At 50.3% G+C, this 21,868-nt stretch overlaps 1 protein-coding gene across 7 annotated transcripts in view; it reads right to left on the reverse strand.

Moving 5' to 3' along the window:
• Positions 1-21,868, reverse strand: part of PTPRN2 (protein tyrosine phosphatase receptor type N2) — an 822,826-nt gene that overhangs the window by 575,677 nt on the left and 225,281 nt on the right. For all 7 annotated transcript variants that reach the window (XM_078059815.1, XM_078059811.1, XM_078059813.1 and 4 more), the window contains one exon: positions 9,566-9,679. In XM_078059815.1, coding sequence (XP_077915941.1) covers positions 9,566-9,679 — 114 coding nt within the window. The remainder of the gene's footprint in view (positions 1-9,565; positions 9,680-21,868) is intronic.

Here is a 21,868-nt window from a genome sequence, read left to right on the forward strand (position 1 = left end):
AGCTTGTCTCCTTCCATGTCCTTCCGTGTGATTTGCTCACCTTACTGAGAACCGGGACACGTGTGTCCACTGAACCCTGCCCCACCTTGCGCTTCACCACACTCCCACCATGACACGGGGGCTGCTGAGACCTGGTGTTAGTATCTAATCATCATCTTGCCAGCTTTCTTCAGCACACTATCAGATACCATGGTGGACGTGACTCAAGAGTTACATCCACGAAAGATGAATTTGTGTCGGTTAGTCTACACCCTCTTGGCCCATCCGCTCGTCCCCAGCTGTGTGTATCCTTTGGAGGCTGCCGATGGGGCAGGCAGGGTGTGGGATGTGGGCACAGAGGCCCCCTGGTGCTCCTGGGAGGACGGCAGCTTCCTGGACAAAACACTGAGCGCCAGGCAGGGGCAGGTGGACTGCAGGAGGGCCCACTGAGTGTGGCCAGAAACAACGTTCTGGAAGTCCTTGAAAATCACAGAAAATATGGGATCTTTACCCCCAAAGACATATATTTCCTAGTTACTCTGCTCCTCAAGAGACAACGGTGAAAACGCAGTGTGCAGAGCAAGACTGGCTCTCTCACAATGGAGTTCTTAGAGGAATAGGCGCTATTCCTAACCTAATAAAGAACTATGTCGTTTCTGGTATCACAGCTCTGAAGAGCTAAGGAGAAATAAAGCTTAAAAAATCGATCATATTTTCTCTTCTAACTACAGGACTATTTTCTCTTCATTTCAGACTGATCAACATTTAGAAGTAGCTGCTAACTCTTCGGCTTTCACATGTTTGTCCTGGTGTCAATAATCTGGAAACCAATTCTGAAATGTACCAGGGGAGCTCTTTGTTCAAAGGAAATCTGCCAAGAACGCTTCAGGAAGTAGAGAGGCCGCCTTTGCAATGTGAATGACTTCGCTAGTCCATTCGTTGGACGCCATATTTCCTTCTAGCTCAGCAATCCTCAGCCCACAATATTGCAAGCTCACCTTGACTATTCTTTCTACTTCTTTACAGAGAAAATGTTTGTCTTGGGAGGGGTTTTCATTTACTTAAGACCCCTCATTTCTCCTTTGATGGCAAAACCCACCAGTAAGGAGTGGTGCTTTAGAGCCAAGGAGATGTTACAAACAAATACGGGCTTGCAAAGAAAATGTGGTTCCGGAGGATTCTTGCCAAATAGGAGAGGGTGGTCAATGTTCAGTCACACGAAGGGTTTTGCAGGGTTTGGGCTGCTATGTGCATACACCCCACACGCCAGTGTTGAAAGTGACAGGTGCTCTAGGACCCTGTGTTTGCAGGGCTGAGGAGGGCTGCACCGTCGTCCGTACATGCGGCGGGTCCTCTGTCTGAGGGAGGACAGCTTGTGAACAGAACGGATTCCCCACTATGAATATACACGGTGCTTACTGCATTTACAACACCAACTTTCTGAAAATGTAGGTATATGACTTTTTAAATGATTAGGCTTATCCAAGTGTTCTGTACCACTCGGAGTCACTCTTATTGGTTTATAGTTCTTTTTAATTGCCTTTTCACATTCCTTAGAGCAAAGCGGTTGATGGTATTCTTCTGTGATGTTTAGATTCAGCTCACCCCTAGTGACGCTTCCTTCCCCATTGTCGTACATCTACTCCTTTTTATTATTGGTACTGGTCAAGCAGGGGTCTCTCCGCTTTATAAGTCTTGTCGAAGACCCCAGTTTTTTGTTTTCTCAATGTTTTCGTTATTTCTTTATCTCTTTCTTGTTTTCTGCTCTTTCCTTCATTAGTTCCTTCTTTGTACTCTCTTCTGCTTGCTCTGTCAGCCTCTTTATTATTTAATAGATCATAAAGTGTTTCGTGCACACAAACGGGAATAAAATAACCTAATAAACAGCCTGTACTCACCACTGTTTTCTGTAAGATGTAAAAGGCCACATTAGAGACCCCTCCCTGCCTGCATCTCTCTCTTTGCCTCACCCCAGAGGAGACAACTGTCCTCACGTTGTACTCAGCGCCCTGTATCCCCCATTCCATGTGGACCACACACGTGAGTTCTCCTAAACTGCCGACGGTAACTGTTTTCCTCTGTCACCTCCGCATAGTCTCAGACTCTGCGCGTTCTACATGACCTCGCTTTATTTGCTCAGCACGTTTGTGAGATGCAGACACGCCGGTATGGGTGCATCCAGTCTGCTGGCCTTGGCTACGCATAACGCTGAGTCGCGTCCTGGCTGATGGATGTTCAGGTAGGTTATTTCCACGGGTTTGCGTTGCCAGACATAGCAAAAATGATGGTTATAGACCGAGCACTGATGTCTGGAGCACAGACATATAATCTGGAGTACATAGCTGGAAGTGGAGAGCTGTGATGTAGGACATTCACTTAATTATCTCTGTTGCCAAAACAGCTTCCAAAATGGTTGCGTCAGCCGTGTCTAAGACTTTCCAATTTGCCCTAGATTCTGGCCAATACTTGGGATTCTCAGATTCTTTCATTTTTGCCATCTTATAGTTAATGAAATAAACTCTTATGATTTTAACTTCCGTTTTTCTGACTTCTACTGAGGCTGAGCGGACTTCATTTCTTACTGATTTATGAGTGCTCTTTATGTTCTGGGCCTTGTGGTCCAGGTGCCGCTCTGTCCCACGGGCCATCCCCCTCCACTCGTCATCCACTCTCAGTGGCCCCTCTACCAGGTTCCCACCACCTGTGAATGTCCAACTGAACATAATGAAAATCCTGCGAAGGACAAGTACCAGCTCTGTGACCGTACATGCCCTCCACGCACATCTCCCTCTCCCCACCCCACAGCGCGAATCTGCCTGGAACTTGGCGTGGGGGGCCTCAGCTGGACCTCAGAAAGAAGGAATGACTCCAACTTCCCGGGACAGAGGGAGGGTTCTCAAACAAGAGAAGACAGGCTAGTAAGTGGAGGTTGACTGCAAGCAGAGAGACTGATCAAGGAGGAAAATGAAGAAGAACGCCAACGCTCAGCTCGACCTGCTGCACAAAGCGACTGGGTGCAGAACGCGCGTATAACGCTGAGCCAGTGCCGAGTTCCTCTGCAGACGGCCGTCAAGTCCGGCAATCGCTCTGCCAATCCTGGTGTTCCATACCATTAGATGATTTCTTTTCATTCTCTTTCAAGGAATTATAAAACTGTGTTAGTTTTTTTTTTCAATTTTGCTTTTTTGCTTTTGGTTTTGACATATAGCTCAATACAACAGGAGATTCTTGCCAGGAAATAAATCCATAGTTGTTTTCATGACAGCAAATTATGTGCCAACGAGTGACATTTAAATGCTGAATTTTAATGGCTTGTCAGAAGAAGTGAAATGTATTTTTAAAAAATTTAATACATGAGAGAACAATGAGAAGAGTTCTTCTTGTAGGACACAAGAATGGTAAACAGAAAGTGAACATATTTTTTTCCTTGATGTATATATTTACATTGAAAAAGAAAATTGTACAATTAAATCCCATTTTCCTTTCCTTCCTCATGAGGAAGGCTCCCCAACGGCGGTGCAAGCAGCCGTCAATGAGACCGGCAACCACGTCGCCAAACAGCAATCTTCATGTATAAAACACACAACCCGCTCTACTTCAAATGTGCCTACACAGGTAGAATGACTTTAAGGGATTCTGAAAAAGCTCCCTTCCCAAAAACCACCTCACATCAGGCTAACCGAGTTCAGGAAACCAGCAGGATTGGAGAGTGCTTCCTTAGCGTTAAGACATAAACTCCCCAACCCCTCCAGGGTGTTATATATTGAGCCTTTCATGACCAGAGTGAAAAAACCTAAAACATCCAAAGAAAATTTGAGAACGAGAGTAGAGAGCACTTATTGAAAAGAAATCAGAGGAAGAGTTCCAGATTACATGGTGCTGTTTGAAACAAGTGTTAGATGAGGGGCTCAAAGTGATGTGGGCACAGGCACGTGTGCATGTATTTATACATGTGTGCACATGCATGTGACCGTGTGCCCATACCGGTGTACATATGTGTGGTGGCATGTGTACATGTGTGCATCTATCTGTATGCATGTGTGCGCATGGATGTGTGGGTGTGCGTGTGTTCATGTGTGTGCATTAGTACACGCATGCACGTTTGTGCTCACATTGTATACACGGATGCATGCATGTGTGATGCATGTGTGTACATGTGTTGATGGGAGTGGAGGTGGTGACCGCTCACTGAGTGGCAGCCATACTGCATTTATGCTAAGGCTTGCTGTAGGACAAACAGCAGGGCAGTCCAGAATCAAAATTACCCGGCTTTAAATTCGTACCGGTTGGGTTGACATGGCCCTTTCCCCGTACGTGGGCATGGGCCAGCTGCATGGACCCTCAGATGCGGTTACAGGGGCAGGGCTGAGACACAGCAAAGGGCCAAGGAGGACCAGCCCCTCCAGGCTCAGGGTTGTCTCCCATGCTTACTGAAGACACAGACTCCCAGGTCTTGCCCCGTGGCTCTTTTCAGAACCATTGGAACGGGCCCATGGATCTGCATTTTCCAAGTTCCAAGGATGAGTTTTCCCAGTCTGAGGAAACCCACAGCCCCAGGAAAGAGAGGTAACGGGTCAGGAGGCAGCCGGCAGCAGGAAAGCTGTCCTAGGGCAGAAACGAGCTAGAAGGCTCAGCTCTCCATCCACAAGAGTTGTGTCCTCTTGTCTGTGATGCACCAGAGCTGACCCTCAGCCAAAGCCCGCAGCAGGCTGGGGACTCAGCAAGGTGTAGCTCTGTGCATCATGTGGCTGGTGTGACTTCCTGGCTCCAAGAAGATGCCCCTTGTCTCCAGGAGCACGCACCAGAAACACAGGAGCAGTAAAGCTAATCTCAAGGCTCACAAGCAGTCAGGAAGATCCGATGGTCTGCGGGGTGCATGCCGAGGAACAGGCGCTGAGCAAGGTCGTAAAGACAATGTGCCACCTCTGCCTCTCTCAGGGAGGCTGCCCTTGTCGGCTTCCAGAGTCAGGCCATGGCTGGGATGGGGCCAAGATGAAGCCAGGGGCGCCCGGTCACACGAACGATCAGACCCAGACGGGGGCTCACCATGGGGCAATATCAAAGTCAAAAACTGTGATCGTTCTGCTACCTGAAAGTGCTTTTCCTCTGTTTTTCTCTCCCTCCCAGGTCCCCTGAAAGAAAAGATAAGGATTCGGAATGAAGGGTGGGGAGGGGGCCGCAAGGGTCCTTCGGGAGTCAGTCTGTGGATCTAAGCAAAAAGCACGGCCCAGAGTACCGTCCCCTGTCCTGTTCTGAAGCAGGGTTCCAACTCCTTATAAAGAGCAGCTCAGACTTATGCCCATACTTCATATTCTCCAGCTGGATAATGATTTTCTCAAGGAACCATCATTAAACTGTGTAATAACTGCAGGCCTGACCCCAGAACCGGATCTTCACATGGACCGTGGGAAGTCTGGAGGCGAGTCTACCCCTAAGCCTTGTGGACCACGCATCTCCAATGTGCTGACCGAGGGAGGCAAGAAGCAGAGAAGAGGTTCCAGCCATCTGCTACCTGGGAGGTGAGTAGCAGAGAACTGGCCAGCATGAGCCATTGGGGCCTGAGGGGATGTACAAAAATCATCTCCAGAAATCTTCAGAACAGTGTGGTTCAGAAAAGCACAATGATTCTCCCCATGAAGTTTCTTTTCAAACTAGACTATAAAACCCCACTTCACACCTACACCTCCAGCCTAATTGGGGTGTGACTTCCAAGCCACTAACAAAAAGAAAAATGCAATTTGCCCTCACAAGTACAAGCTAATTGAGGGGTACATCCGTGAGCCCGTCCGTCACTTTGACATGCCCTCTGTGACTAAGCAGCAAACAGCCACCAGCAGCAGAAGCGCCCACCATCTCCAAGACAGAATCCCACACCCACCAGACAGACTCCCACACCCACCAGACAGAATCCCACACCCACCAGACAGACACTCCCAGCTTCTGCGGGAGGTGCCAGGTGGCTCCCAAGAAACCTCTGCAGCCTGCTTCAGGACCAGCCAGAGGGAATCAACTTAGACCTGGGGAAGGGGGCAGTTCTGAGCAAGACAGATGTCACAGGGCAGGGCTGGGTGACCTAGGGCAGGGCTGGGTGATCTAGATGGCCCACACTCACTAGATGAAGAAATTGAGTCTCAAAGAGGTTTAGTAACCCCTTACCCCTCCACACCCATGTCTGGAAGACAGTTTGGTGGTTTCTTATAAAACTAAACCTGCTCTTATCATATGAACCAGAAATGTACCCCTTGGTATTTAGCCAAAAGAGCTGAAAACATGTCTACACAAAAAATTTCACAGAGATGTTTACAGCAGCTTTATTCACAACTGCCAAAACTTGGAAGCACGCAAGATGCCCTTAAGTAGGTGAATGGATAAACAAATGGTCGTCCCTCCAGACAATGGAATGTTACTCAGTACTAAAAAGAAATGAGCTATGAAGCCATGAAAATGGAGGTACATGGAGGAACCTTAAATGTATGTTACTAAGTGAAAGAAGCCAATCTGAAGAGACCTTATATACTATATGATTCTAACTCCATGCCATTCTGGATAGAGCAGAACTATGGAGACACTAAAAAGACCAGTGGTTGGAGGACTGGGGTGAGGGAAGAACAGGGGGAGCACAGAGGAGTTTTAGGGCAGTGAAACTACGCTGTATGATCCTATCATGATGGACACAGGTCAGTGTACATTTGTGCAAACCCGTGGAGTGTACAAAACAAAAAGTTAACCTTAATGTAAACTAAAACAATGTCCAGCTTTGGCAATTTCCATCTCACAGACCAGAGGCCCATGAATGAAGGTGGAGGGTGGGGGCAAGGCCCCTGAAGGCTACACAAGCCAAAAACCTGTACTGTTATTATTTCTCCTAGCCTTTCCCCAAAGGGACCTATGGCCTCTGCTAGGATGACTGTGCACCAGGGAAAAGGAAATAATGAGATTTTTCAGTGGTTACCAAATACTGATTCTGGACTGACACTAACACCAGGAAACCCAAATGTCACTATGATCCACCAGTCAGAGAGGGGCTTATAGGAACCAGGTGATCAGATTCATCCTGGGGTATTTCCCCAGTTCCGGAACCCGTAACTGGAACAGACACACTCGGCAGCCGGCAGAACTCCCACACTTGTTCCCGAACTTGCGGAGCCAGGGCTATTCTGGTGGGAAAGGCCCTAGGACTGCCTCTCCTTACAAAACCATACACCGTATACCGAAAGCAGTTCTGCATCCCTGGAGGGGGTGATCAGTGCGAGGTTAGTGCCACCGTCAAGGATCTGAGGGATGCGGGGCGGTGACTGATACCACACCCCATTCAATGCCCCTAGCTGGCCTGTGCACAAGACAGGCAGATGGCGGAGAAGGACAGCGGGTTATCACGAACTGACCCGGGGGTGAGCTACCCAGCTGCTTGCTGCTACAGCAAGTGTGGTCTCCCTGATAGAACCAGTGAACACAGCACGGGACCCACGGTGCAGCTACTAGTCGGTGAGTGCGTCCCCTACGCCCGGAGTAAAGATCACCAGAAGCGTCTGCTCTCACCAGGCTAGGCCAGCAATGCATCTTCCCTGTGCTGTCATAGGTCTATCAACACTCCAGCCCCCTGTCAGTATCTGGTCCTCAGGGGCCTTAATTAGCTCTCCTTTCCACAGGACATCATGCACGGGACATCAGTACAGTTACAATATTAGGCTGATTGGACCTAATGAGCAGGACTAGCAACTATCCGCATCTCTGGGTAAGACATTTGCACACCAAAGGATGTCAGTGGCAGAGGCGGATGATGGTTGCAGCCTTCGAACGGCTCCTGTCGGTGAACTACAGAGCAGACCCGCAGGACTTTGGAGCAAACCATGACGTCCTCTGCAGACAGCTACTCTCCTTTCAAGAAACTGCTTCCGGCCCTGCTACTATACCTTGGTCAAGGAGGAACGCTCGACCATGGTCCTCCAAGCTACCACACGACTTGGCTACGATGAACTAGATGGTCGTTCTGCAGCTCGCGCACATCGTTGCCCCTCTGCCCACTCCCTCTGATCTGCAGCAGCGGCCCTGCTCCTCCAAGGCCCCATTCAGCCTCTCCAGCCCCTGGGAACTGTGTCTTCAGCTCCCTGATGAGGGGCCGGCTTCTGCGGGACACCTCATCACCAAGGTCAAGGCCCCGAGAACAGTCATGGACTCCTGTCGGTCCCTGTCCTTGACCTCTCACCTCACACCCACCGTCCCTCCCCACGGTCTCCCTGCAGATTAAGGCCCCGTGAACAGCAGCTTGGTGGAGACGCTCTCTCATCTCCCACAGCTGCACACAGCAAACCCCTGTAACTGACCATGCACGTGGTCTGCCTCCCTGACTGAACCCCAGGACAGCCGGTGTCCCGGGGGGACGGTGCCGCAGCCCAGTGACTGCGAGTGAATGAACAAACATAGTTCTTTTCTTAAAAAGATTTTATTTGAGAGAGAGAGAATGAGCAAGAGAGAGCACGAGCAGGGGGAGGGGCAGAGGGAGAAGCCGACTCCCTGCTGAGCCCGACGCAGGGCTCACTCTCAGGACCCCAGGATCATGACCTGAGTCGAAGGCAGAGTCTTAACCGACTGAGTCACCCAGGCGCCCTGAATTAACATAATTCTCTCCTGCAGAACTTTCCAGTGTGTTAGCCCGCCAGTGTACATTACGAACATTCAAAAGGAGGAACAGAGCAAGTACTGTTCCCCAAACTTACTAGACCACAGACCTTCTTTTCTTTATGGAGCGATGGATAAGCCCTGTAGGATTTGAGGAAGAAAGAATGTAGGGGCTCTCCTGGTCCCTCACTTCCAGGCCTGGGCCCCCAGCAGGGCCATTCGGGTACTGACCATGCAATTTCACTCCAAGAACTTCACCCCCAACCCTCACCCAACACCATGGCGATGTTTGCAAGTCAGCTCCTGTCCAGACTCTAAGGGTACAAGGAAATAGGGCTCCACCCCCGCAGGAGGAACAGGTCACAGTAATGGTAAGCATGCTGATGTAGCTTCCCCTCTATCATAAAAATTATATACATAATATTAATTACACATGATAATTACACATAATAATTTTCAAATTATTGTAATTTGTAAAATTATCTTCTGAGCACCCCTGTGAAGTAAACAGATAAAAGCAATCTCCTGTGACAAAACCGTATAACAGAAACTTGCATAAAGACAGTATGTAGAGGCAAGCAGATATTCGGGAGGCCGGTCGGCCGCTGGGTTGGGTGTGGCCAGGTGGGCTTGAGCGGGCTGCCCAGCGGCCTCCTGCTGCCTGCCCGGCCACTCCACGGGTCTCTCGGACTCTCTGAAGCCGGGACAGAAGTGCTGTGGGTCCCGCACGCGCAGCGGCAAGCCAGGGCCCCGTCTAACGCACGAAGGAAACTCCCGCCGGAACACTCCATGAGCAAGCCTGCTTGCTCCCAGTCTGCTTCTCTCCATTGCAACACTGGCCAATTTCGTACTTTCCTAATTCCTCGCCACCTAAGAGGCCCACGATTTCCACGGAGCACCAAGTGCAGTCACAGCCACCAGAAGTGTGCCCAGTCCCAGGACACAGTTTTGGGCCAAGCCCGCCTACCTGTACGGGACAGCTTCTGCAAGGTGGCGGTCAGGCGCTGCAGAACCAGCGGCGACACTTCGTAGCGGTCTATGTCTATCGCTGGAACCTTCTGGCACCTTCCAAACACTCCATCTGTGGGGAAAGGGAGGCAGAGAAGAAAGAGAAAGTGACATTTCGTTTTCAGAGAGAAGAAAAGTATTAAACACATCCTTGCAATATATTCTAATTATGCACCGTGCTGAGGCTTTGGAACACGGCTTGAGAAAGTCATCAAAACGCTATCAGAATTCAGAAGCACTTGGAAAGTAAGGGTTTATTTAAATAAAAGAGCATCATGGAAAGCACAATTGCAAAGGTATAGAGAAAAGGACGTGAATGCAGAGTCGTTTGCGTTTTCGATTCTATTTCGCATCCCTTGCTCCCTCGCCTTCCCCACCTCTCACTTTTTATAATTTCCTGCCCCTGGCTTTCACCTTTCTGATGTGAAGCTTTGCTTCTGACAGTCCCATGACAAAAAAAAAAAATCAATAACATTCAGGGCCAGTTTTCCAGATGAGAAACAGAACACCCAGGAAATATAAATATTAATTTGCAGAAGCCATGAGGACTGTGGAAGCGTCTGCCATGCGGGTGCCGTGTTGGAGGGGGCTGGCAAACAGGGGGCAGACCCAGGAATGGCAACAAGGCCCGTTTCAAGGGGAGTTTCGGCAATGTGGCAAAGGAGAGGTGCTCCCAGAACAGGAGACATGAGCAGGGACCAATTTATCTAGCTCTGTTCCATTTGTCTAAAATGACAGACTCTGCTCATCATCTTTTCAAACCACACCTTCTAATTAATTTAGGCCCCAATTAGTCTTTATTCGGCAAATTGTTCACTTTGAAATAAGCTTCCTGTAGGGGGTTCAAACATCCAAATTACTGTCTTTCGTACACACAAAAGACTAATTCAAGGGCCAGTGCGTGATACACAGGGCGGCCATCTGCAGTTTCAGGCCCGGACGGAAAGGGGAAGCACTTCTTTATTGTTCACGACGGGCTCATTGCACGAAGTGTAGCTGAAGAAAGCCATTCAAATGCAACAAGTTTAATTAGCAGAAACACATTTGCCCAGTGCCAGGCTGACTCAGTAATTACTGGTCTGATATTACATATGTGCTTCAGACGGACGGTGCTGTGTGATTAGCAGAAAATCTTCTTAAGTATCGAAAGCATACCGTGAATTTCTATGGGACTCTGCAAAGCTCACAGGATCTGGGAAGACAACCTGCACAGCTGAAGTCAACCTTCTGCCATCGCCACCACACTGGGCTCCGGGGCACTCTGTCTGAGCGACTCCCTTCAATTAACACAATGGCCACATTGGGCCAGAGTGATTCCCAACGACAGTTCTCTTGGAGGGAGGGTCTTGTCCCCCTGCCACCACCCAGTGAGACGCAATTTTCTCCACACAAACACAGACAGTAAGTGTCCCTGTGCTTTTGATTTTATTTTGTGCAAAGAACACCATGCCTGTGGATGGTGTGTTTACTGGGGGGGAGGGGGAGGAAGAAGGGGCTAAGAGAAAAACAAAGAACTCTTTAGAATGCACCTAAAACTTTCAATTTCCTTTGCAAATGGAGTATCTTGAAAGTAAAATCATAATGCATGGGGACTAGAAGGAGCATGAAGATGGTCTGATGCCACATTTTACAAATGAGCATCGTGACCAAGGCCATAGGAGGAAGAGAAATCGGGTTCCTGACTCCCTCCCGGCTGGAGTCCTCATCAGTGAAAAGTGGCCAAACATTTCCTATCTATCTTGGAACATTCCAAATGAATTAATTCCCTTCTGAAGTATAATGGCATCATTCCTTAAATTTGGTTTATGCTGTAAAATGTCGTAAATATATTTTCAGAAAAATATTTATTGGATTTTCTTGAAATCTTTCTCTTAAACATGTATTTAAAACACATATATATAATGTAATACAGAGTATTTTTTGTATTTTTAAAATTAGTTTTAGCTACTAATTTGGTTTTAATGATTTGAAAGTTGAAACTAAACTAACCATTGATTCTCTTTGCCCCTAGACTACAGCCTTGCTGATAGGACAGACCTTTCCCCAGTACATTTTTTTAAACTTTATTTTTTAAATAAACTTTTTTTATTAATTAATTTATTTATTTGAGAGAGAGAGTGTGTGTGAGTTCGGGGAAGGGCAGAGAGAGAGGGAGACTGAGGCAGGGCTCAATCTCACAACCCTGAGATCATGACCTATGACCTAAGCCGAAATCAAGAGTTGGATGCTCAACTGACTGAGCCACCCAGGTGCCCCAAATAAACTTTATTTTTATCATTTTTAAAATTTTGATTCTATTTATTTGACAGAGAGAGACACAGCGAGAGTGGGAACACAAGCAGGAGGAGAGAGAGAGGGAGAAGCAGCCTTCCCGCCGAGCAGGGAGCCCGATGCGGGGCTCGATCCCAGGACCCTGGGATCATCACCTGAGCCAAAGGCAGCTGCCTAACGACTGAGCCACCCAGGCACCCCTAAACTTTATTTTTTAAAGCAGTTTTAGATTCACAGCAAAACTGAAGGGAAGGTACAGAGATTTCCCGTATACCTCCTGCCCTCACACATGCATACCCATTCCCATAATCAACAGCCCTGGCCAGAGTGGTACACTTGCCCCAACTGATGAGCCTACGTGGATACATCATTATCACCCAAAGTCCATAGTTCCTATCAGGGCCATTCTTGGTGCTGGACATCCTATGGCTCTGGACAAATGCACAAGGGCACGTATTCACTCTTTTGGCATCACACGGAGTACGTTCACTGCCCTGAAGATCCTCTGTGCTCCACCTGTTCATCGCTCTACCCCTCTCAGCCCTGGCACCACTGGTCATTTGACTGTCTCCACGGCTGTGTCTTCTCCAGAATGTCATAGACAGCTGACCCTTGAACACGCTGGTTTAAACTGTGCAGGTCCACGTTTAGACACAGATAAATTTTTTTAGAAGTACAGTACAGTATTCTGTAGATGCACGTGTAGGTGTGTTTGCATGTGCACGTGCACATGTGTGCATCTACACGCGTGTATACAGTGTATGTGTGCACATGCACACACGTGTGCAGTTTTCATGAATGCGTGCGTGTCAGCATGTCAGCATGTCTGCGTGTGTGTGTGCATCTACACGTGTGTATACAGTGTGTGTGTGCACGTGCATGCACATGTGCACTGTTTTCATGAATGCGTGTGTCAGCATGTCTGCATGTGTGTGCATGTGTGCATGTGTGTGTCTCTACATGTGTGCTGCACGGTCATGCCTTTGTCTTCGCGTGTTTTGTGCTGTGCACGTGACATGTATGTGTGTGTACGTACACACACAGCCTCGACTGTTTGTTAAATGGCCAAACTCAGTGTGAGAACCCACGGATACTGCTATTCCAGCATCATGTAAGTTCATCTAGGAAACAGATATTGTTTGTTAATTGTTGTTAATACCGCCTTGTTAATACCACCTTGAAAGAAACCTGATTTCCGTATTTATTACTCAATAAACAACTTCGCGAGCTTTCTCTGTGTCCTCTAGAGGGCCGTGTGCACACTCTCATCAACACGCTTCGCATTATTTCCAGCCCCATATCTGCTGTGCATCTGCGAGTCCATCCCTGCCCCGTGTTCTGCCTTGCACCCCAACCTTGGGAAATGCACAGCTCTGCTCTAACGTCACCTGCTGGACAGACGGAATACTGTGGGACATGCTTCTGGGGCAGAAGTGGACATGCAAACTATTCACGCACGATTGTGATACAGAATACAGAGGAACATGCTACCGGGCAGCATGAAGAAGGGGCACTGACCTCATGCAACATACAAAGGCCCCAGGAAAGTGGCATCAGGTTGGGCTCCAGCATTTACAGAACGGGGTTGCCTACATGGGGCTGGCAAGGACATCTAGGTAGGGGGGCAGGCTCTGTGGAGGGCAGGAAGTCCCCGATCCCTAGAGCTCTGGGACCTAGGGACTGAGCTCCAAGACGTGAAGCAAGTCGGACAAAGCCTGAGGGCATGGGGCCTTCCTCCCGGGAGCTGCTAGGACCTTACAGGCTGGTGTTTCGTTCTGCCAGGAGCCACGGGGTGAAGGGAGCTGCCTGTCCATAGGAGGGTGGTTCAGCGAGGATGGCCAGCATGGAAACGAGAGAAGGGATAGATCTGCAGCCTTTTCAGAGGGGATCCCCTAGGATGCCAATGCCGCCCAGCTGCAGGAGAGCCCCTTCCACGTGTCTGTGGCACAGGAAAGTTCTAGGGTTCAAGCACATATTCTGAAAGATGGCCCAGAGAACACGTGTTTTTCCAAAGCAGTAACAAAGCTGCCTTCCTGCCAACTGGGAGAGGTGGGGAAACATGCCCCAGCGGCGCCCGGGCTGAGACTGCACCCTTCCTGGGGGGTCACCGCCCAGACCTCTGTGGGCAGCAACCACAGCAACCACAGAACCATGGCATGTGCTTAACATCCCCAAATCTGCTGACCTCAGGGAGTTCTAAGGCTGTCCCCAAGTCCCAGATTTCTGGAACGGTAATCCCCCTCTTTATTTTGCAGAGCAGAAGACTGGACCTCCACAGCTTATGGAAACCAGAGAGTACACGGTTTTAAACACAGAAAAAGAAGGGATGTCTGTGGTCCCGAGAAAGCAGATGCTGGCCTCCACCTGAGCATCACTGACCAGTCATCCACAACTGGGCAGCTAGTTTCTTCCATTAGAAAGAGAAACCTTGATGATTTTTTTTTGCTGGATTTCTGGAAGAATGTGAGAAAACAGCTTGTTTATATTGTCTGTACATTTGTTGTAACCAGTGTTCCCTGGAGCATTATTCCCCAGGCAAAAGTCATTTTCACTCATAAACATCACTGTCCCCTAAACACTGCTGGAGGCCAGTGGCGATACCCTCCTCCCGGACCACTTCTCCCTTGCTCTGTGGGGCCGCATAGCACACACGTGTGCACACACTCACATGCACACACATCTCCACGTCCCTCTGGCACTGACATTCTCCTCAGGGCACCGCGGGCTCCTGGACGGCAAGCATCGAAGCTCCGACTCTTAGAGCTCCCACAGCTGACACCGTCCTGTGCCCCCACAGTGGGTTCAATAAATATTTGTAACTGATTAACTGGTGTTTTTCCATTTGCCTGAAAAAAAGCTGAGATGCCCACAGAAATTTATTACACCATTAGCTAGCATCCAAATTTGCTGGAATCTCACACTGATTTACAAGTCTACAACTCCCAGCAAATGACCTGGCTGAAGGACCGGGGATCGCCAAGACCAAACCAGGGGGGCTCGTGCCGCAAACGACGGGTGTACACCTTTGCATTTTCTCAGCAAACACGGCGCCGCTTCCTCCTTCGACTCTGATTAGGTTCAGCGCACTGGTTCTCCCTCACACATGGAGGAGGTGGTCCTAGTGGACCTCTGCTCTGGGGAAGGGACGTTATGTTCAGAGCACTGGCCTTCCCTCTCAGGATGCTGTCGTTTTGGGGACTGCTGAGTGCCAGGCCTCCCAGAGAACACCCCAAACCAGCAGGTCAGACCACCAGGCAGCCGTGGGCTTGAACAGGTTGGTTTAGGTCTCTCCAGGAGGGAACCATTTCTATTCTGTTTCCATCATGCAACTCGCCTCAGGCTTGCATTAAAGGACATTAAAAAAAAAAAAGCCCGTGGAGCCTAAATTGTACACCTACCGAGAAACATCCCTCAGAGTATCACCAGTGTCTCTCTAAAAGACCCATCCAGGGGAGGAATCCCCCAGGCCCCAGGGCGAGGACCGACCACCTTCTACCTTCCAGTGGCCCTCTCTGCCTGGTCACGGGGCAGCTCTCATCACATTACTGACCTTCCTGGTTGTGCGGGCTCTGCTAGTGTTTTCTTCAAGGAAGCAACCATGTTCTTTGCACCCACGATACTTAACCCTCTCTTCTTCTTCTTGTAATGTCTTTACCTGTTTTATTTTTTATACATCTTTTTTACATTTCTTCATTATTTCTTTGGGAAGAAATAATGAGACTAGGTAATTCATAAACACAATGTGATCACCTTATTTAGATGTTCAGGGTGGGATAATTAGGGCACATTTAGAAATGATTGCAATGTACATACCTGTTCAACAATTTATATAAATAGTTTATTCATGTAAATAATATGCATGTGTAAATGTATTATCTTGGTTCCCTAGAAACCTTAAGAACAATGTTCTTGATTTTGGAGTAAGAAGGGGATAGGCAGAAAAGGTGTCGCAATCATAAAGTCTTTGCAAATGAGGGTGAACCAGAGGTGATATTCAAATAATTATGGGGCAGGGGGCCCCTGGGTGGCTCAGTTGGTTAAGCTTCCAACTCTTGACCTCAGCTCAGGTCTTGATCTCAGGATTGTGAGTTCAAGCCCCGTGCTGGGCTCCACGCCAGGTGCGGAGCCTCTTTAAAAAAATTTATTATTATTATTATTATTATTATTATTATTATTATTATTATTATTACTGGGCAGGAGAGAAACATAAACTAAATCACCCACATGCAGAATTCCTTGCAGGGGTAAAAACAAGAGCTTCAGGAAGTCTAGTGCAGGGACCAGCCTTGCTTCTTTCCATAATCACAGAAACAATGACCTGTGACACGCATTCAGGTTCTCACATAATGCATACCGTAAACACCAGATGCATTCATTCACCTTGTGAAGTGGCCAGCCAACCCTGCGGGACCAAAGGAACAGGAGTGTCTAAACAGCTCCGGGAGCTCGCCTGGGAAACACAGGAAGTAAGAACAGGTTGACCACAGGGCCTCCTGGGGCATTCCAAGAATCTGACTCAGTGCTCAGAAAGGGCACACAGGCTGAGAGAGACGTGTTCGGGGATCCCAGTCCCCGCGCTTGACCCCATGGCCGCACCTGCTGCATCTGAGCACCCATAAGCCGCCATCTAGGGAGCATATACAGTTTATAAAACTGGTTCATCGCTCGCCCCCACCCTGCATCAAACTTGGCACCTCGGTAGCCAGTGAGGATGAAGCAGCAACAGTGACCCCTCGTGGCCGCCTCCCCGCATCACTGGATCCTCATCGGTGACAGATGGCAGCGGTGCTCCCGGGAAGCCTGGACAGGCCAGACTCGGAATTGACCCAGCCAGTGGCCCCACAAGCTGGCTGGACTCTAGTGGAGAGATGGTGATGGTGTTGTTCCCCAGGGAGGCAGGGGGAGTAAGGGACTTGCACACGCACACTTGCATGTGTACACACAAGCACACACCCACCCAAGCTCGCACGCTTACACACTCATACACCCATCTGTGCACGTTCTTGCAAGGTTCACAACCAGGCCAAGGGATCCCCCTCATCTGCAGACAGATACCTGCACCCGCCTTGCAGGCCAGCCTAAAGACCCTGTCACCCGCGTCCAGCTGTTCCCGGCTAAACCACCCTTTCCTTCCTTCTGGCCTCCCCCCTGAGGCCCCCTAGGACCCAGGCTCTCTCCCCTTCCAGGTGGAAGCTTCCCTCCCCACCCCACTGGGCTGCCCAGGGCACCCACAAGGCCTCTCAACGGCCACCCAGGAAGGGCCTGCTCCATCGGACCCCAGGGACACTCCGTGCAGAGCGCGGCTGGGGACTGACAGAGGTAGGGATCAGCCGTCCAGCAGCTGCGTGTTAGCCTCAGTCCTCGAGCTCGGGAGCTGGTGATGTTCGGCCACGCCTTGTGTGAATATTGGGGATCTACTTCTCCCATCACCAAGGAGCATGACAAGGTCTGGGAAGGGAAATGGTGGCTCATAAGCCCCAGGCTGGCAGTCCGGCTGGGAAGTGGGTGACAGGGTGCTGCTGTGCAGGGAAAACAGTGAAGATGGCAGCAAGAGCAAACCCAGCCCGTCCCTGCTCACTGAGAGCTTATGTTCCGAGCACTCTTCTAAGTCTTTTCCATGTGATGATTCTAAATCCCTGTCACAGTCACACTCCCACGAAGCTGTTACACGGGACGTCACCATCCCATTTCACAGCACCTGGAAACCGAGGCACAGAGAGGTTCAGGACCTTGCCCAGTATCGTGCATCTGCGATGCGTGGGAGTCCTGCCCAGGATCTTCCAGAATGGGCCACTTCACCCTCTGGCCACCATCACCCTGAGCATTAGCTTTCCTTCCCGAACATGTGTCCCAGTCTTTGACGCAGAAAATGTGGTCATCGTAGTTACGCTGCAGGGATGGAATGTCTAGTTCTGAAACAATTGACAAAATCCCCTGGTCTCATGTTTGTCAGCTCTCAAAGGAAGAGCTAACATGTTCACATAGAGTTATGATGTCCCAGCAACATTCGGACACACTCAACTCAGTTAACCCTGCGACAATTCTCAGTGGTCTGAACTGTCACGGTGGGAAAACCAGGGCCCAGAGAGGTTGAGTGACCTGCTGCAGGTCACACAGTAAGGGGCAGGCTGGCCTCGAGTCTGCACACTCGTTATGACTGACATGACGTCTCTCTTGTGCAGTTGTGACAGCTAGCACCTGGCCAGGGCGGGGGAAGCAAGACCAGATACCCTCATCGTTTTGATCGCCTAAGCCCACATCAGAAAAAAATAAACCACTGACGGTTTGAGGACCAGCACATGGCTGTTTTTAGCCAACTGATACCAGCAATGGTTTTGAGTGGACTTTCTCTGCACCATGACAAGCCACCCATGGCCAGAGGGTCCAGGGCCCTTCCCAAGGTCGTCCTCACGCCTGCACTGGCCATGGGGTTGGTGCCACGTGGCTCCCAGAGCTCCTTCTGGCAGCCTGGAGCCACATGCACAACGGGGACGGGTGTGAGCAGGAGATTCTGACTTCCGATGGCAGCTGTGAGCTACCCTGATTAAACAGTGATCCACACACCATGCTGGGGGCCTGCCCCTCCAGATGCTCAGGCCGGGCCTGCTTGCTCAGACGCCTGGGCCAACCCATACACAGCCTGGACATTGCCAGCTCTGCCCCAGGCTGAGAGTGAGACAAGGGACAGAACATTCTTCACTGCTCAGCTGCCTTCATGTTTCCCAGTGAAATCAAGTCAGAGGCGAAGCACCTGACACCTACCATGTACCGTAAATGCCCCCACGAGTGTCTGCAAGAGCCAAGAGCTTGCGCGTGTACACACAACGAGGGACCCCAGAGCTCAAGAAACTCACAATCTACATCAAGGATCCGGACAAGTCTGATCTTTCTTTAAAAAGCAAACAATTAGGGGCGCCTGGGTGGCTCAGTCGAGCGTTTGACTCTTGGTTCCAGCTCAGGCTATGATCTCGGGGGTCATGGGCTCCATGCTCAGCGGGGAGTCTGCGTGACCCTCTGCCTCTGCCCCTCCCCCCACTCGCACTTGTGCGTGCTATTTCTCTCCAAAATAAATGAATGAATCTTTAAAAAAATGAAAATAAAAGCGAACAATTAAAAACAAGTCTCTTGTGCACTGTTGGTGGGAATGTAAAGGGTGCAGCTGCTGTGGAAAATAGTATAGCAGTTACTAAAAAAAATTAAACACAGAATTACCATATGCTCCAGCAATTCCACTTTTGAGTTTATACTCAGAAGAATTAAAAGCAGAGACTCCAAGAAATACTTTCCACCCACAATATTATTCACAACAGCCAAGAGGTAGAAGCAACCCAAGTGTCCACCAGCAGATGAACAGAGAAACAAAATGTGGTCCATCCACAGAACGGAGTATTATTCAGGCTGTAAGAAGAAGGGAATCCTGACACCCTCTACCAGGTGAGACCAGCCAGTCACAAGGGGACAAATGCTGTGTGATCCCCTCCCACGGGGTCCCTGGAAGCATCAGACTCACAGGGACGGAGAGTAGAGGGGCCTGGGGAGGGGGTTAGAGTTGAACGAGGACAGAGTTTCAGTTTGAGAAGGTGGAAGGAGTTCTGGAGAGGAAAGGTGGTGGTGGCCGCAAGACAATGTGAATGTCCTTAATACCACTGAATTGTACGTTTAAAAAGGGTTAATATGGTAAAATTTAAATTATGTATATTACCCCATAATTTAAAAATTTAACAAAAAGCAATTCAAAATAAGAGTCTAACAAAGCAGAACCCTCTTGGAGAGGACGGAGTATGCGGGGTTAAGAGACGTTACCGTGTCCCGCCCAGCGAGGGCCGCCTCCACCGGGAGGTGGGGGAGACGCGTGGGCTGCCGGGATCAGTTACAGCTGCTGTGGGGTCACGACCACAACTGTGCCTGGCCGGCAGGTTTTCGGGGGGGCCTCTGTGCCCTTCCAGTCACCAGAATGAGGTCAAATCTAGGTGAGCTCCGACCAATGAGCACACCTTGCCCACAAGCTAGGCCCAACCATCTGAATTCAGGGAAACCCCAGCCCCTCCCATCTGGTGAGACACGTGGGCATCAAGATGTCACAGGACCTGAGTGCCTGGAAGCAAAGGCCCTGAGACAGGCCTGGCTTGCTGGAGAAAGTCAGGGCTGATCAGGGAGGGCTTTCTGGAGGAGGCGAGGCCAGGGCGCTGTACTACCGCGGCCCAGCTGACGATGGCTGGGAGGCCCCTGGCCTCCTGACTGGTCTTCCACACCTGCATGGGAGAAGCCTTCAGCCTGGGGAGGGCTGGCATCTAGCGGCCACAAGACTGCCTGAATACCGCAAGTACCCGGAAAGTCTGGGATTGTGCGGCTTTGCTACAAGGACTCTTGGCCCCAGAGGGGAGCGGTGGCTCCAGTCACAGTGAAGTAGGGCCGCTCCCTGTGTACCCCTCAGCAAGTGCATCCCCTCGCCCAAACGGTCACCCGCCATATCGTTAGGTTGCTTGCAACGCTTTGCATCTGGGGTGCGAACGCAAATTCTACCACCTGGAATTTAATACAAGAAACTCTTCAGAGTGTTGGTTGCAATGTCACCCAGGAATTTGGAATTGCATACAAACGTGGGAAACCAGATTTTTCTAGCTCTCGAATAAGCAAAAGTAAAGACCAAAGAGGCCCCAGATGGAGTCCACCCGGACAGAGAACGAGAGGCAGCAGTATTTTCCTTTTCCCGCAACTTCAATGCGAGCGACACACTGAAGGCTCGCCGTTCAGGATGCACACAGTAGGCCCCGGTGGCATGCATTCGTAAGGCACCGGAGAGAGTAAAACCTGGAGCAATCTGGACCTCAGCTGATGAGAAGCTGCAGGCCTGCTTCGTGCCAGGGTCTTACTGGAATCGTCCTTCCCTCAAACACCCCTCTGTTCACCGGCGTCTTCTGTCAGCCAGCAGGCACGCCGAAGTGAGGCGCCCACGAGGGACACGTCGCCCAACGCAGGGAGCTCAGATCGCAGGCCTTAGCTGGGGAGTGCCTTATCAGCTCCCACACCGTCCACTTCAGGTCACAGCGACAAAGCCCAGGACCCTGTGAACGAAGGTGCACAGTAGTCTGGGCCTCCCTGCTAGCGTGCGAACAGGACAGCTCCCGGAACACGCCGGTCTGCAGGGAGGCGGGAGGCCTGGCCGAAGGTAGACTCCGGCCCGTTGAGCTGATTGTTCCTCGACCCAAGCAGACCCAGACTTCTCTCAGTTCCACACGGGCGCCGTCTCCAGCAAGGCCCTCAGGGGGCTGGGCTGCACTCTCAGGGACGACCGCCGGGACACGGTTCTGGAAAGCCCTCAGACAGCGACCACATCCCATCGGAACCAGCTTCCAGAACTCACACGTATCTCGGGGAGGGTATGCTGCATGACCCAACTACCTTCACTTCCAGGGCTTTAGACTCAGGCCGTGCGGAGACCTGGAGGCAGTCGGCAGTGGGACGTCCAGTGCTGAGAAGGGAAGACGCACTCGCTTCCTACCCTGGCCCGCTACCCTGAGCCAACGTCTGCGAGCACTGCTCCCACTGACCCCACAGTCGGCTTCGATGTGCGGTTCCCCAGAGCCGTCTGGACAGCCGTTAGAACGTCCTCCTCCTTCTGATGGTTACTGAAAACCGGAGCAGCGTCAGGTCTGTGCAACATGGCCATTCAGTGTTTTAACTTCTTACTGACTTCTGACCCGAGGAGGAGGCCTGGCCGCTGTGGGGTTTGGAGGCCTGGAATAGAAAGTTCTGGGCCCCAGAAGTCTCCAGGGAGCGGGGCTGGGGCAGGCTGGTGTTGGTAATCCCAAGCACAATGTTGATCCACAAAAATGAATCACACAGAGCCTTGTAATGCTTAGCCCTTCCTGCAGAGAAAACTCGCCTCTTAATATTACCAACTAGGTGGTAGCCCTGATACATCCTCAAATACAGACAGTAGCCTCTCTGACCTGCTATCCACCATCGCACGCAGTGTGGTTCTGCCAGG

The sequence above is a fragment of the Halichoerus grypus genome, chromosome 12 (assembly GCF_964656455.1).
Source record: "Halichoerus grypus chromosome 12, mHalGry1.hap1.1, whole genome shotgun sequence".
NCBI classification, from domain to species: Eukaryota; Metazoa; Chordata; class Mammalia; order Carnivora; family Phocidae; genus Halichoerus; species Halichoerus grypus.